Below are 16,306 nucleotides of genomic sequence, written 5' to 3' on the forward strand. Positions count from 1 at the left end.
TGGTAGCCAGCTGGTGGTAGCTCACAGAGGCAGGCAGATCTTAGTGAGTTCAAGGCCAGCCTGGTCTACAGAGTGAGTTCCAAGACAGTCAGAGCTGTTAACACACAGAAACCCCGTCTCTAAACAAAACAAAACAAAACAAAATCCCAACAAAATAGAAATGTAGGTAGGGTTGATTGACTTCGTGATGTCTATTCTTTTTAACTTGGACGTATTTTATGGCTATCTTTTTCTGGCTCTACACTGAGTCCCGGGAACCCACAGATGGATTACCCTTAAAGTCCAAGTCTTGTTAGGGAGTAGAGAGAAGACAAAACAGACACTGGACCGTATCACAGATCACTCTGAGGGCACATACCGCCAGCACTCTGAGGGAGCTTAGCTCAGCCTGGAGATGGGCAATCAGCAGAGGCTTCCTGGAGGAAGCCTGAGGAAAAAGTGTATCTGGAGGATGAGAGCTGTGAGTGTTGAGCATTCAGGCTCAAAGCCAGCATTACTGCGCACTCCTTTGCTGTGGATGCTTGTTTGGGGGTGGCTAGGGGTAATGGAGGAGTGCTAAGTTCACACAGTAGAAAGAAGTTACTATTTTGGTACTTAGACACAAAAATAGACTGTGAGTCTGAAACCCTGAGATGAAACTATGTTGGGGTGATCACTTCACAGTGAATAATTGTACCTGTGTGGTTGAATGACAGTTTTAATGGCCCATCAGTTTTGTTGAATGATTAGACGGGTAACTAAGCCAGTTGGAAGGTTGGTATAGGCCAAGCTAGTGATAAGCTGTCTATGACAGACCTTGCCTATATTTTTCCATCTACAGATAAACTTGCCAATAAGTTGTCTGACTCCATGATGTCTATGCTCGACCTCTCTGGCAACTGTGACGACACTGCTGGTGACTGATCAACCAATCTTCTCCTCATACTGCAAACACTGATTCCCATGGGATGGGAGAATACAGATGGCATTCGATTCTCCCTGATGTACCTACATATTAGAACACCCCCCATACAATGCATCTTCTGCACGGTGCCCTCCATTGTCATCAGTTCAGAGTCTCAAAGGTCTGGAGCTGCCAAACCCCAATGCCCTCCACTTAATTCTTACTGTCTTTGAAAATGACTTTTTGTTTGTTTTTGTGGTGCCAAGGATTGAACCTAATAGGTCCTCACACATGTTAGACAAACATTCTATTACTAAGCTGTATCATTATCATCATCACCATCATCCATTACTATCATTGGAGAAAGATTCTGCTTACTCAGCTTCCCAAGTAGTGGGATTACAGGCTTTTGCCACCACTTCCAGCTCCCACAGTGTTTTATAAGATAAAATATCAGTAGAGTCTTAGCATGGTAGCTACATACCTGTAATCCTGGAATTAGGATTGCAAGTTGTGGGACAACCTGGACTATCAGGCAAGACCCTTTCTCAACAAAACAAACAAGTTAATCTAAGCACGTAGAAGGCAGAGACAGGCAAATCTCTGAGTTCTAGGCCAACCTGGTCCAGGGCTACACAGAGAAACTCTGTCCTGAAAAACCAATAAGTAAATAAATAAAATTGTAATTGTTAAAAATACAAATAAGCCAAGCCCAAGTGCAAGCAATGTACTCTTAATTCCTGTGTCCCACCCTGTGGGTTAGGCTGATAAGGGTTGACCTCTTGGACAGGTGAATGTTCTAAAGGAAAGACTGCTGAGAAGCCTGGTGGCAGTGGTGGTGGGGTTGTCCTTGGACAGGTGATCCTTTTTGTTTTTATCACCCCACAAGACCTCAGTGTCTGGGCATTTAAGGCTCTTGGCTATGCATTTTCCAATCCAATAGGTAGGTCTTCATCTGGGTAGTGTAGGAATAGAGAACCACAGTGGGGAGTCTTCTATATCTCTGGAAGTGTCTGGGGATAGGGAAGAGGGCTGAAGATTCTAGAATGGGGTATATGTATCATAGGAAGTTTGAAAGTCATTGGCTGCAGGATGTTCAGACAGAGTTAGGTACTGGCTGAGCACAAACTATGAGACTCCAAGAATCAGTTTATGTCCTTTAGCCTTCAATACCTCCATCCCTACCAGGAAAAGCTGACAGAGTGCTTACAACAACGTGAAATGTGCTAGGTTTAAGACAAGTGTAATTAAAATCGTATGCTAGCCTTTTGTTTTGTAATGTATTATCTTCTCAACACTGGATCACTGGTCAGACATCTACCCTGTGGTGTTTTCTGTTGTCAGTCTTTCTAAATGCATCTTTAAAAACTGGTAGTATTTTATGAAAACTATGCTTTTCAAGTCTCTTAAATGATGTTCAACTTAATTCACTAATGTCATTGAAGTTTTGGTAGATAATAATGTATTAGAAATAAAAGCATCTAGACCCTTAGGGACACAATCTAGCCAAAATAAAATAGAACTAAAATAATCATGTCATGATAAGAGTTTCAGACTCTAACCAGGTTATTCGCTCACACCAGTAATCCCAGCACTCAGGATGCTGAGGCAGGAAGATGGCTGTGAATCTGAGTCCAGCCTGGACTGCAGAGTAAGAGGCTGTCTCAAAGCAAAATATTAATAATACTCTAACTCTAATGTATCTTAAGGGAGTGTGTGTGTGCATGCACAAAGGGTCTCCACATGTAGCCCAGGGTAGTCTTGAACTCCTGAGCCTTTTGATTAGCTTCCCAAGTGCTGGAACTACAGAAGTTTGCCATCATGCCTGGTTGGGTCTTAATTCCTAAAGCAATTTCTTAGATCTTTATTCTCCTTTTAAAAAATAATTTTCTATAGTCAATTTTATCCTTTTTAAATTTGAGTTCTCTAAGTTTGGACACTTGTTAACAGGCATAGTCTTCGATCATTATCAAGATACAGAATTTTTAGCCAGGCTTTGGTGGTGCATGCCTTTAATCCCAGCACTCCGGAGGCAGAGGCAGGTGGATCTCTGAGTTTGAGTCCAGCCTGGTCTACAAAGTGAGTTCCTGGACAGCCAGAACTGTTATACAGAGAAACCTTGTCTTGGAAAACAAACAAAACAATAACAGAAAAAAAGTATACAGAATTTTTTGTGGCATTCTCCCCAAACTTACCATATCTCCTTATAATATAGCCCTGTCCCTATCCTCATATCCTAGCAAGCACTGATCTTTTTCCTGCTCCTTATTGTGGACATTATAAGTCACACAGGAGCTTGCTTAATGCCATTAGGCTTTTGGTTTGTACTTTGAAACTTTATATTTGAGTAAAATACAGTTTATAAGCCCTGATAAATGGATAAAGTTGAGTATCAAGAACAGAAGGATTCTATTAGCCTCCCCCACCATCTGCTGTGATGTCAAATCTAGTTGTCTCAACCTAACCCATGCCAATCACTGACGTGTGCTTTCACTTTCTGCCTTGTCTCTTGAAAAGAGTTGTAAGTGGAATTGAACAGTATGTAACTTTTGAGAATAACTTGCTGTGAATTATAGATTTGAGATCTGTATCACTGGGTGTATCAATAGTCCTAATTTCTATTTCATACTTCATTGTGTGGATGTACTACTGCTTATTCAATCCCAAGTTGGAAGACATCCTTTACAGTTGAGGAGGAAGTTATGAATAAAGCTGCTATAAGAACTTGAGTGAGACTGTTTTCATTTCTTTGGCATTACTACCTGGACTTGGACCTAGAATATATGGTAATCATATGATTAACATTCTAAGAAACTGCCAAACTTCTTTGTTCATTTAATGTTCATTAAAACATTTTATTCTGCATGTATGTCTGTATACCATATGCATGGCTTGGTGCCCACGGAAACCAGAAAAAGGTGTCAGATCCCATGGAACTGAATTATAGGCACTTGGTTGTAAGCCATTGTGTGGGTTCTGGGAACTGAACCTGGGTCTTCTGCAAAAGCATCAAGTGCTCTAAACTGCTGAGCCATCTTTTGAGCTCTAATGTACATTTTAAGTTTACTTTTAAAATTCTTTGGTTTTTATTTGGATACACACACACACACACACACACACACACACACACACACACACACACAGTATCATCTGTTGATGAACATCTAGGCTGGTTCCTTAACTTGTCTATTGTAAACAACATAGCAATGAACATAGATGTGCAGCTACCCCTGTGCTATGCTGATTGGATTCCTTCAGGTATATATCCAAGAGTTAGTATAGCTGTTTGAATGATAGTTGTACTTTTTAAGGTTTTATTATGTGTATGAGTGAATGCCACATGTGTGTGGGTGCCTGAGGAAGTCAGGGAACTTCAGATTTCTTGGAGTTGGTGCCAGGAACCAAACTCTGGTCCTTTGGAACAGCAGCAAGTCTTTGTAACTATGGAGCTGCCTCTCCAGTCTCAATAGTTGAATTTTTAGCTCTTCGAGGAGTCTCCATACTGCTTTCCATAGTGGCTACACCAGTTTCTGAGCCTACCAGCAGGGTTTCTCTTTCCCTACATTCTCACCAGCATTTATTGTCATTTGTTTTCCTGATGATGGCCATTCTGACTGGGGTAAGGTGGTCTCTCAAAGCAGAGTTTTTGTGTTTTTGACACAGGGTTTCTCTACATAGGCTGGAACTCCCTCTGTAGAGCAGTCTGACCTGGAACTCACAGAGATGCATTTACCTCCCAAGTGCTGGGATTAAAGGCGTGTGCCACCACCACCTGGCTTCAAAGCAGACTTTTAAGGGGCATTTCTCCTGATGGTTAAGGATAATGAACATTAAAAAATTTATTGGCCAGTTCTTTTTCTTTTAAAAATATTTTCATTAAATTTTTGAGACTCTGATAATGCACTGTCAGATGTATTCTTGGCAAAGATACTCATTCTGTGGACTCTCTGCTGATACTTTTTCCTCTTCTGGGCAGAGACCTTTTAATTTTGTGCAGTCCCGTCTATCAATTTTGGAGGTTATTTCCTGTGCTCTAGGACCCCTTTCCAGAAAGTCCTTGTCTATGCCTGTACCTTAAGTGTTTCCCCTGTGTTTCTTTAGCAGTTTCAGGTGCAGGTCCAACATTAAAGTCTTTGATCTATTTTGAATTGATGTCTGCAGGGTGAGAGAGGTGGATCTTGTTTCATTCTTCTACAGGCTATCATCAGTACCATATTTTGAAAAGGCTGTCTTTTCTCCAATGTGTATTTTGACAACTTTGTCAAAGATTAGGTACATGGGTTTATTTCTGGATCCTTTATTCTATTTCAGTTGTCTATGTGTCTTTCTTTGCTAAATCACTTCCAATGTGGCACCACCTCCCACCAGGACGTGAAAGACTCAGTCGTGCGTCCTCTGGCTCTTGGCTGAAGTATTCAGTAGTATCTCATTGTTTTGATATGTGTTTCCTAATAACTAATGATTTGATCCTATTTTCATCTATTCACTTCCCATTCATATCAAAGTGTTCAGATCTGTTGTTTGATCACTTGTTTGCAATGCTTAGTACCAAAGCAAGGGTGTTCTTGCATGCTACACAAGTACTCTACCATTAACCATACCCCACCTTGTATGTCTTGTATTTGTCTTATTATTTGGAAGATGTAATGCTAGATACAAATTATCAGATACTGCTTTGTAAAGAAAAATTTCCAGTATGTGGCTTATATTTTCATTCTTTATAAACTTTTTTAAAAAAATAGAAGCAAATATAATTAAGCTCAGAAAAACCCTATTGGCAGATTTATTTTAAATGTGGTAGTAAAATAGACATAAAATTACTGCCTTAATGATTTAAAGTATACATTTCAGTGGCATTGTACATTCACATTATTATAAAGTTATCACCAGCCGGGTGTTGGTGGTGCATGCCTTTAATGCCAGCACTGGGGAGGCAGAGGCAGGCAGATCTCTGTGAGTTCAAGACCAGCCTGGTCTACAAGAGCTAGTTCTAGGTCAGTCTCCAAAGCCACAGGGAAACCCTGTCTTGAAAAACCAAAAAAAGTTACCACCAGTCAATTTAAAATTATTTTCATATCGTATACCCAGAACTCTGCACCTGTTATTCTAATGATACTGTGTTTCTTCCCTGCAACTACAATTCTAGTTTTTCTGTGTATCTGAATTATAACCTCACACATGCAGAGTCATGCAATATTTGTGCTTAGGTGACTTGCCTATTTTACTCACTTAGTGTAATATCTTTAAGGTTTGTACATATTGTTTGCAAATTTCTTTTACAATTTCTGGTTTTTGAGACAGCGTCTCCCTATGTAGCCTTGGCTGGCCTGAACTCACTAGGCCTGTTTTAGTTTCAAACTCCTAGTAATCTGCCTATTTTTGCCTCCTGAGAGCTCAGATTAAAGTCACGCATGTGTTACTGTACACAGCCTGTGATTTCCTTTTTAAAGTGCAATGTATTTTTCAGCATTTGAAGTGTAATTGATAAAAATCATGTTTAAGGTGCCTTTTTGGTTTATTTTACTTTTTTGAGACAGGATCTCATGCAACCCAAGTTGGCTTTGAACTTAGAGATGATATATCTTTTGGACATATACCATCCAAGAGGGATTGAGTCATCTCATGAAAGCTCTATTTTTAATTTGGGGGCAACTACCATATTTCTGTAATGGCAGTACTAATTTACATTCCCACTAATAGTGTATAAAAGATCCTCTTGGCCTGGGTGGTGGTGGTGCACACCTTTAATCCTAGCACTTGTGAGGCAGAGTCAGGTGTATCTCTGTGAGTTCAAGGCCAGCCTGGTTTACAGAGTGAGTTCCAGGATAGTCAGGACTACATAGAGAAACCCTGTCTCGAAAAACACAAAACAAAATAAATAAATAAATAAAACAAAGAGATCCTTTGGGGCTGGAAAAATGGTCCAGCAGTTAAGAGCTCCTACTCTTCCAGGGGTCCTGAGTTTTATTCCTAGAACTTCCATTGGGAAACAGATTACTCCTGCTCTAGGGGATCTGATGCCCTCTTCTGGCCTCCTCAGGCATCTGCAATCATGTGGACCCCAACACATCAAAATTTTTAAAATAAGAAATTTTAGTTTGTAAAAGAGCTCCTCTTTCTCTGTATCCTCCCTAAAACTTGCGTTTTCCCATCTGTTTTCATTCTTGGTTTTGACATAGGGTCTAGTGATATAGCCCAGGCTGGTCTTAGACTCCTAAGAATCCTTCTGCCTCTGCCTCTGTTCCAATCCCATGGGTATGCCACTATGCCTGACTTCTCTTGCTGTTTTTACAGTATACATTGTAACATGTCATGTGATATGCCATTGTTATTTTGATTTGGCATGTCTTCATTGTAAATATTATTAATATACTTGGCCAATTTTATTTATTTTTCTTCAACAAAATTATTGAGCAGTGAGTATATTCCTAGCATCGAGTTAGGCATGTTATATAAAGATGAAAAGGCAAGTTTTGTTCCCCCAAGAAGCTCTTGGTCTACAGTGAAAATACTAATATGGTTGTTGCTACAGCAGAGGTTTCTGCAGTGAGTCTTCGTAGCCTGGGATATGGAAGGCCTAATTTGGCAAGGAGGGGGTTCATGGAGGAGCTGAGGCTTGAAGGGTGTGGGAAAGTCTTGCTAGGCAACTAGAGAGCAGATGCAGGCCAACAGCTTGTTTCTTGAGCAAGAAATAGCATTTTTCAAGGACAACGTCTTTTCCTCATTGTTGGTTCTTGACAATTTTGTTCAAAGTGGATCTAGATGTGTGGATCTATGCCGGTACCAGACTTTTTTTTATTAGGCATGTGATATAATTTGAAATTAAGAAGTCTGATGCTTCCAGTTTTATCTATTAAGGAAGGACTGTTTTGAATTTTAGGATTTTTTTCTAGAATTTTCATGATTACATTGAACTTGTAGATTACTTTGGGTACTATGGACTTTTTTGGGGGGGTTTCAAGACAGGGTTTCTCTGTGTAGCTTTGGAGCCTATCCTGGCACTGCTCTGGAGACCAGGCTAGCCTTGAACTCACAGAGATCCGCTTGCCTGTGCCTCCAGAGTGCTGGGATTAAAGGCGTGTGCCACCACCACCCGGCTGGACATTTTAACAATGCTAATTTCCATGCTACCTGAACATGGGTGTCTTTCCATTTATTTGTATCTTTAATTTTTTTCTTTTCCTCTTGTCCTTCTAGCCCCCCTTTTCTTTCCTTTACATCGATTTTATTATTATCCTGACCATTTAAATGTTTTTAAAACATATTTTACATTTTAAGTGTATGCGTGTATGCCTGCATGAATGTATGTATGGCACACATGCACATGCTACCTAGTACTCCCAGAGATCAGGAGAAAGGGTAGATCCCATGGACCTGGAATTATGGCTGGTTATAAACCATCATGTTTGTGCTGGGAACTGAACTCTGGTCCTCTGCAAGAGCAGCAAGTGGTCTTAATGGCTGAGCCGTCTCCCCACCCCCTATGCTGTTATTATCAAATTTATTTTATGTGTGTGTGTTTTGCCTGCATGTATGTTTGTGTACTACTTGTGTTCCTAGTGCCTGTGGAGACCAGAAGAGGGTGTCAGGTCCCCTGAAATGGTAGTTATAGACAGTTGTTAGTTACTGTGTGTTTGCTGGTAGTCGAATCTGAGTCCTCTGGAAGAGCAGCCAGTGCTCAGTGCTCTTAACTTCTGAGCCATCTCTCTAGTTCTTTTATTTTTAAAACACACACACACACACACACACACTATATAGTGTTATACACACACACACATATATATATTATATAGTTTTATTCACACACACACTATATAGTGTTATACACACACACATATATATATTATATAGTTTTATTCACACACACACACACATACACACACACACACACACACACACACACACACGCACGCACGCACGCACGCACGCACGCACGCACACACTCACTCACGCACGTATTTCTTTTTGAGACAGGGTTCCTTGGTATAGCTCTGGCTGTAATGGAACTTGGTCTGTAGACCAGGCTGGCTTTGAATTCACAATGCTCGGATTAAAGACATGTGCCACCACTGCCTGGCCTTTTAAACAATAATTTAATTTAAAAATGTGATTTTTTATTTTATTGTTGTATGTGTTTGGGTGTATTGCCTGCATATATGTATGTGCAGTGCCCAAAGAGGCCAGAAGTGTGCATTGGATCCTGTGGACCTGGAGTTACAGTTGGTTGTGAGCCACATGTGGGTGCTAGAATCAAACCTGGTCCTCCGAATGAGAAGCCATTGCTTTTACTTCCAGTCCCTTCAACAATATATACTTTTTTCTGTTCAAACTCATTTCTCTTTATTAGAATCCCAGTTACTATTACATGGTTTGATACTCAAAGGAAAACATGTTCAAATAAAACATTTCCAGGCAACTGTTTAAATCAAGTAGCAATAGCAGCAAGTCCTTGGGACCATCAAGGGGAGTTTAGACTTTATTGAGGCCCAGTTCCTCTGGAGTGGAGATTTCTAGTCCATTTAAAGTTGGTTTAAGTTCCTGAATGGCTTAGGGCTGGATTTCCTGACTAAGTCTTGGTTTGTCCTTAACAGCCTCGAGGATATGAACCATACTAGCAAAATCACTTAATGGTCTGCATACCTGCAGGCATCGTTAATGATTTTAGGCTCAGGAACTAGATCATAGCCAACAAGGGTATTCATCCCTTTATGTAATTCCCAGGTTTCTATGTCTGGCTTTTTGATGTTTGTCCCTCATTGAGGATCAAACTTGTTACCTATCCCATGTGACCTGTGAGAATACCAGCAAGTGGACTGGATGGTGGCAGCAGGGCTGGGGGCCAAGGTGAGACAGGGTGCAGGAGGCCTTGAGTGACTGTAGCTGCAGTGGAGCAATGGAGGGCAGCAGTGAGCATGAAGGCTACCAAGTTATGGGGGCTGGGGCTGACGAGAAGCCCTTATGAGCTCGTGGGCAGTTCAGAGCTCATGGGGTCTCATGCACCCCTAACAATATTTTAATTAATTTTCTGAGAATTTCATGCAATGTATATTGAACATTTTCTTTTTTCTTTTTTAATTATTTTTAATTACTCATATTTACATATCGATCCCCCCCATTCCCTCACCTTCCCATCCTCCCATGTTCCCCACCCAACTGTAGGGAGACATGGTAGCCCCGCCCCCAGGTAACCCAGACAGGTGTGCTGGAACACGAACATGCCCGTGAGGGCGGGGTGAGGGGAAGTCTAAGGTGACATCAGGAAGGCTTCTTAAGGGACTGCAGACATGTGAACCGTCCCTTCTTCTGGGCCTGGTCCGGGCTCCCTCCTCCTTGCTTTGGCCTGCGCTTGGCTGGTGTATCTGAATAAAGAAACCTTGACCCTACTGACTGCTGGTTGATCACTCCACACCCAACTCCCGATTCCTCCCCAGGGATAGTGAGGCCCTCCACCAAGGACTTTCAAAGTCTGTCATATTGTTTGGGGGAGGGCCTAGGCCCTCCTTGCTGTATCTGGGCTGCAACAGTATCCCTCTTTAGGGAATGGACTCCCAAAGTCCATTTGTGCTCTAGGGATAAAGACCGGCTCCACTGTTAGAGGACTCGTAGACTGTCTTGGACTCCTAGCTGGCGCCCACATTCAGAGGGTTTGGTTTGGTCCAATGCTATTTCCCCAGCTTTATGGCTAGGGTCTCTATTCTATCAGTAGGTCAGGCCCACTGTTTCTGCAGGTCTCTCCATCCCCGTCTTGGCTACTTTGCTCAACCCTCCTCCCTCTCCACAACTGAATTCCAGTAGTATGGTTCAGTGTGTAGCTGTGGGTATCTGTTTCTGCTTCAAACAGCAACTGGATGAAGACTCTCCTTCCTCTCCCTGCCCCTGGGCTCCAATTTGGTCAGGGGTTCTTGTCCCCATCCCCTTCTTCGAGGGACTATGCAATTTTCTCTTGGGGTCCTCCTTGTTTCCTAGCTCCTCTGGCAGTGTGGATTGTAGGCTAGTGATCCTTTGCTCTATGTCTAAAAATCAAAACTGAGTGAGTAAATGTCCCAACCTGCAGGACATCAACTTGGGGCAAGAGAGTCAGGGATAGGGAATAGGGACAAGAGATACAGAAAGAACAACCACAAGACAGGATTCTGATCAAGTGGCAAACTTTACTTTTCTCAGGCTAGCTTATATAGTCAGGATATGGGGAGGGGCAAAATGGGTTGCTTGTGCACCAGGTGTTGGTATAGGCAGGAAATTAGGAAGCCACAAAGAGGATGTTTGGCAGGGTAAAGAATTCATGAGTAAGAGGTCCAGGAAGGGGTTGCTTAGGTGACTGAGCCTGTGGGTGGAGGACTGAGTCAGGTTGTTTCTTTTCTTGAGCTGAGGTTCTAAGGAGCTGCTGTGTAAAGGTTAACTATGTGTCCTGCCAAGCATGGCCTAGGATCTCATGCCAAGCCCTGAGATTTGGCCCCCAACAAGTACATACCATGTTTATCTTTTTGTATTTGGGTTACCTCGCTGAGGATGGTTTCTTCTAGTTCTATCCATTTGCCTGCGAATTTCAAGATTCCATTGTTTTTTTTTTTTTCTGACGATTGGTATTCCATTGTGTAAATATACCACATTTTCTCTATCCATTCTTCAGTTGAGGGGCATCTAGTTTGTTTGCAGGTTATAGCTATTACAAATAATGCTGCTATGCATAGTTGAACATATGTCCTTATTGTATGAGTGTGCATTCTTTGGGTATATGCCCAGGAGAGGGATTGCTGGCTCTTGAGGTAGACGGATTCCCATTTTCCTGAGAAACTGCCATACTGATTTCCAAAGTGGTTGTACAAGTTTGCACTCCCACCAGGAATGGAGGAGAGTTCCTCTTTCTCCACATCCTCTCCAGCATAGATTGTCATTGGTGTTATTGATTTTAGCCATTCTGACAGGAGTAAGATGGTATCTCAGAGTGGTTTTGAGTTGCATTTCCCTGATGGCTAAGGATGTTGAGCACTTTCTCAAGTGTCTTTCAGCCATTTCAGATTCCTCTGTTGAGAATTCTCTGTTTAGTTCTGCACGCCACTTTTTAATTTCCTTGTTTGGTGTTTTGGTGGCTAGCTTCTTGAGATCCTTGTATATTTTAGAAATCAGCCCTCTGTCAGATGTGAGGTCGGTGAAGATCTTTTCCCATTCTGTGGGCGGTTGTTTTGTCTTACTGACTGTGTCCTTTGCTCAGAATGGTTCTTCGAGTTCCATCCATTTTCCTGCAAATTTCAATATTCAATTGTTTTTTTCTGCTGAGTAGTATTCCATTGTGTAAATGTACCACATTTTCTCTATCCATTCTTCGGTTGAGGGGCATCTAGGCTGCTTCCAGGTTCTGGCTATTACAAATAATGCTGCTATGAACATGGTTGAACAGATGTTCTTGTTGTATTAATGTGCTTCTTTTGGGTATATGCCTAGGAATGGAATTGCTGGATCTTGTGGCAGACTCATTCCCATTTTCTTGTGGTGTTGCCATACTGATTTCCAAAGTGGCTGTACAGGTTGGCACTCCTACCAGCAGTGGAGGAGTGTTCCTCTTTCTCCACATCCTCTCCAGCATACAAAACAATCCCAGAACATATAGGATTGAGTTAATCTTGTATCCTGCCACTTTGCTGAAGGTGTTTATCAGCTGTAGGAGTTCCCTGGTAGAATTTTTTGGGTCACTTATGTAGACTATCATATCATCTGCAAATAGTGAAAGTTTGACTTCTTCCTTTCCAATTTGTATCCTGTTGATCTCCTTTTTTTTGCCTTATTGCTCTAGCTAGAACTTCAAGTACAATATTGAAGAGATATGGAGAGAGTGGACACCTTTGTCTTGTTCCTGATTTTAGAGGAATCGCCTTGAGTTTCTCCCTATTTAGTTTGATGTTGGCTGTTGACTTGCTGTATATTGCCTTTATCATGTTTAGGTATGTTCCTGTTATCCCTGATCTCTTCAGTTTGTTTATATGGTGGATTACATTGATGGATTTTCATATGTTGAACCATCACTGTGTCTGTGGGATGAAGCCTACTTGATCATGGTGGATGATTTTTCTGATATGTTCTTGGATTCCATTTTCTAGTATTTTATTGAGTATTTTTGCATTAATATTCATGAGGGATAGTGGTCTGAAGTTCTCTTTCTTAGTTGTGTGTTTGTGTGGTTTGGGTACCAAGGTAATTGTAGCCTCGTAAAAACAGTTTAGCAATGACCCTTCTGCTTCTATTGTGTGGAACAATTTGGGGAGTATTGGTATTAGCTCTTCTTTGAATTTCTGGTAGAATTCTGCACTGGAACCATCAAGAATATACCTTCTTCTCAGTGCCACATGGAACCTTTTCTAAAATGAATCACATATTCTGCAACAAAGCAAACCTCAACAGATACAGAAAATTGGAATAATCCCCATCTCTTATCAGACAACCATGGTTTAAAGTTAGAATTCAACAACAACACAAATTGTAGAAAACCTACAAACTCATGGAAATTGAACAATGCTCAGTTGCATCACTCTTGGGTCAAGGAAGAAATAAAAAAATTAAAGATTTTCTAGAATTCAATGAAAGTGAAGATTCGACATACCCAAACTCATGGGACACTTTGAAAGCAGTACTAAGAGGAAAGTTCATAGCACTAAGTGCCCACGTGAAGAAACTGGAGAATAGTCACACTAGAGAATTAACAGCACACCTGAAAACTCTAGAACAAAAAGAAGCAAACTCACCCAGGAGAAGTAAATGCCAGGAAATAGTCAAATTGAGGGCTGAAATCAATAAAGTAGAAACAAAGAAAACAATACAAATAATCAATGAAACAAAGAGCTTGTTCTTTGAGAAAATCAACAAGATAGACAAACCTTTATCCAAACTTACCAAAAGGCAGAGAGAGAGAGAGAGAGAGAGAGAGAGAGAGAGAGAGAGAGAGAGAGACAGACAGACAGACAGACAGACAGAGACAGAGAGACAGAGACAGACAGAGAGAGACAGAGAGACACAGAGAGAGAACATGTAAATTAACAAAATCAGAAATGAAAAGGGGGACATAACAATGAACAGTGAGGAAATCCAGAGAATCTTTGAAAACCTGTACTCCACAAAATTGGCAAATTTATGGGAAAGGGACAATATTCTGGATAGATATCACCTACCAAAATTAAATCAAGAACAGATAAGCCATTTAAATTAGACCTATAACCCCTAATGAAATAGAAACAGTCATCAAAAGTCTCCTGGCCAAAAGAAAAAGCCCAGGGCCAGAGGGAATTTTCTTAATTAAATCATTGGAATTGGGAAGAGCCACATTTAATACAGACTTTTAGGTGGGAGGATATACCTTTAATCCAGATTTTTTTGAGACTGTTTCTTTGTGTAACAGTCCTGGCTGCCTTGGAACTTGTTTTGTAGACCAGGCTGGCCTCTAGCTCAGAGAGATCTGCCTGCCTCTACCTCCCAAGTGCTGGGATTAAAGGTGTGCACCACCACCACCACCGAGCTGAAATCCTACTACTTAGTAACTAATTAAAATGTAAGTTAAATAACAGAAATTTGAACAGAGATGTTGTTGGTTGTTTTGTATTCTTTGCCCTTTTGGGGGACCTGCCACCCAACTCCCAAATAAACACATTCTGCATCTTAACATTGTATATGAATTTTTGCCCTTAATTGCCTTGTTTCTTGCAGCTTTTCTTTACTTAAATTATCCTGTCTGTCTTTTGCCTCTGGGCTATTACCTTTCAATATTTCTGCATACTTTTCCTTTCATTCTACTTTATGTTTCATTTTTCAAAACAGGGTTTCTCTGTGTAGCCTTGGAGCTTGCACTGGCAGTAGATCTGCAGACCAGGCTGGCCTCAAACTCATAGAAATCTGCCTGACTTTACCTCTGAAATTCAGTGATTGAAGATAAGGGTCATCACCGCCCGGCCTTTACTTTTCTTCTTACTCCATGGCAGTCTGAGTAGCTGGTTGGCTGGCCACTTCTTTTCTTGCTCCTCAATTTTCCTTCTCTTTTTTCTCCTTCTGTTCATTCTCTTTGCTGACCAGCCCTGCCTGTCCTTTCTCCTGATTTGCTATTGGCCATTCTGCTCTTTATTACACCAATCAGGTGTTTTATCAGGCAAAGCAACACACCTTCAAGAAGTTAAACAAATGCAACATAAAAGAATGCATCACAGCTTTGCATCAATGTTCATGAGGGATATTGGTCTGTGGTTCTCTTTCTTACTTGTGTGTTTGTGTGGTTTGGGTACCCAGGTTTTTGAAGCCTCGGGGAAAAAAAAGAGTTTGACAATGACCCTTCTGATGATTCTATTGTGTGGAATACTTTGAGGAGAACTGGTATTAGCTGTTCCTTGAATTTCTGGTAGAATTCTGCAGTAAAGCCATCTGGCCCTGGTCTTTTTTTTGGTTGGTAGACTTTTGATGACTGTTTCTATTTCTTTAGGGGTTATAGGTCTATTTAAATTGCTTATCTCTTCTTGATTCAGTTTTGGTAAGTGAAATCTATCCAGAAAATTGTCCATTTCCTTTAGATTTTCGAATTTTGAGAAATACAGATTTTCAAAGTATGACCTGATGATTCTCTGGATTTCCTCAGTGTCTCTTGTTATGTCCCCATTTTCATTTCTGATTTTATTAATTTGCATCTTCACTCTCTGCTGTTTGGTAAGTTCGGATAAAGGTTTGTCTATCTTGTTGATTTTCTCGAAGAACCACCTCTTCGTTATACTGATTCTTTGTATTATTTTCCTAGTTTCCACTTTATTGATTTCAGCCCTTAATTTGATTATTTCCTGGCATCTACTCCTCTGGGGTGCATTGGCTTCTTTGTGTTCTAGAGCTTTCAGTTTCTTCATGTGGGGACTTATAGTGCTATGAACTTTCCTCTTAGTACTGCTTTCAAAGTGTCCCATAAGTTTGGGTATGTTGTGTCCACATTCTCATTGAATTCTAGGAAAACTTTTCTTTTTCTATTTCTTCTTTGACCCAGGGATGGTGCAATTGTGCGTTATCAGTTTCCATGGGTTTGTAGGTTTTCTGCAATTTGTGTTGTTGTTGAATTCTAACTTTAAAGCATGGTGGGCTGATAAGATACAGGGGATTATTTTAAAATTTTGTACCTGTTGAGGTTTGCTATGTTGTCCACTATGTGGGCGATAAAGAGAAGGTTCCATGTGGCGCTGAGAAGGGACATTCTTTTGTGTTTGTATGGAATTTTCTATAGATGTCTGTTAAACCCAATTGGGTCATAACTTCTATTAGTTCCTTTTTTTCTTTGTTAAGTTTATGTCTGGTGTTCCTGTTTAGTGGTGATAGTGGGGTTTGAAATCTCGACTATAAGTGTGTGAGGTTTTATGTGTGGTTTGAATTCTAGTAACAGAGAATCTTCTTATTGCACTGTGACTCAGTTAA

At 40.9% G+C, this 16,306-nt stretch overlaps 1 protein-coding gene and 1 pseudogene across 3 annotated transcripts in view; one reads left to right on the forward strand and one right to left on the reverse strand.

Moving 5' to 3' along the window:
* The window catches only part of Gnl3l (G protein nucleolar 3 like), a 30,997-nt gene extending 27,385 nt beyond the window's left edge, over window positions 1–3,612 (forward strand). For all 3 annotated transcript variants that reach the window (XM_027432149.2, XM_027432150.2, XM_027432151.2), the window contains one exon: window positions 821–3,612. In XM_027432149.2, coding sequence (XP_027287950.1) covers window positions 821–903 — 83 coding nt within the window. In that variant the 3' untranslated portion in view covers window positions 904–3,612. The remainder of the gene's footprint in view (window positions 1–820) is intronic.
* Window positions 3,613–9,352: 5,740 nt separating this feature from the next.
* On the reverse strand, window positions 9,353–9,797 carry LOC100755457 (annotated as a pseudogene).
* Window positions 9,798–16,306: the final 6,509 nt, after the last annotated feature.

Source organism: Cricetulus griseus, chromosome X (genome assembly GCF_003668045.3).
Source record: "Cricetulus griseus strain 17A/GY chromosome X, alternate assembly CriGri-PICRH-1.0, whole genome shotgun sequence".
Lineage (NCBI taxonomy): Eukaryota > Metazoa > Chordata > Mammalia > Rodentia > Cricetidae > Cricetulus > Cricetulus griseus.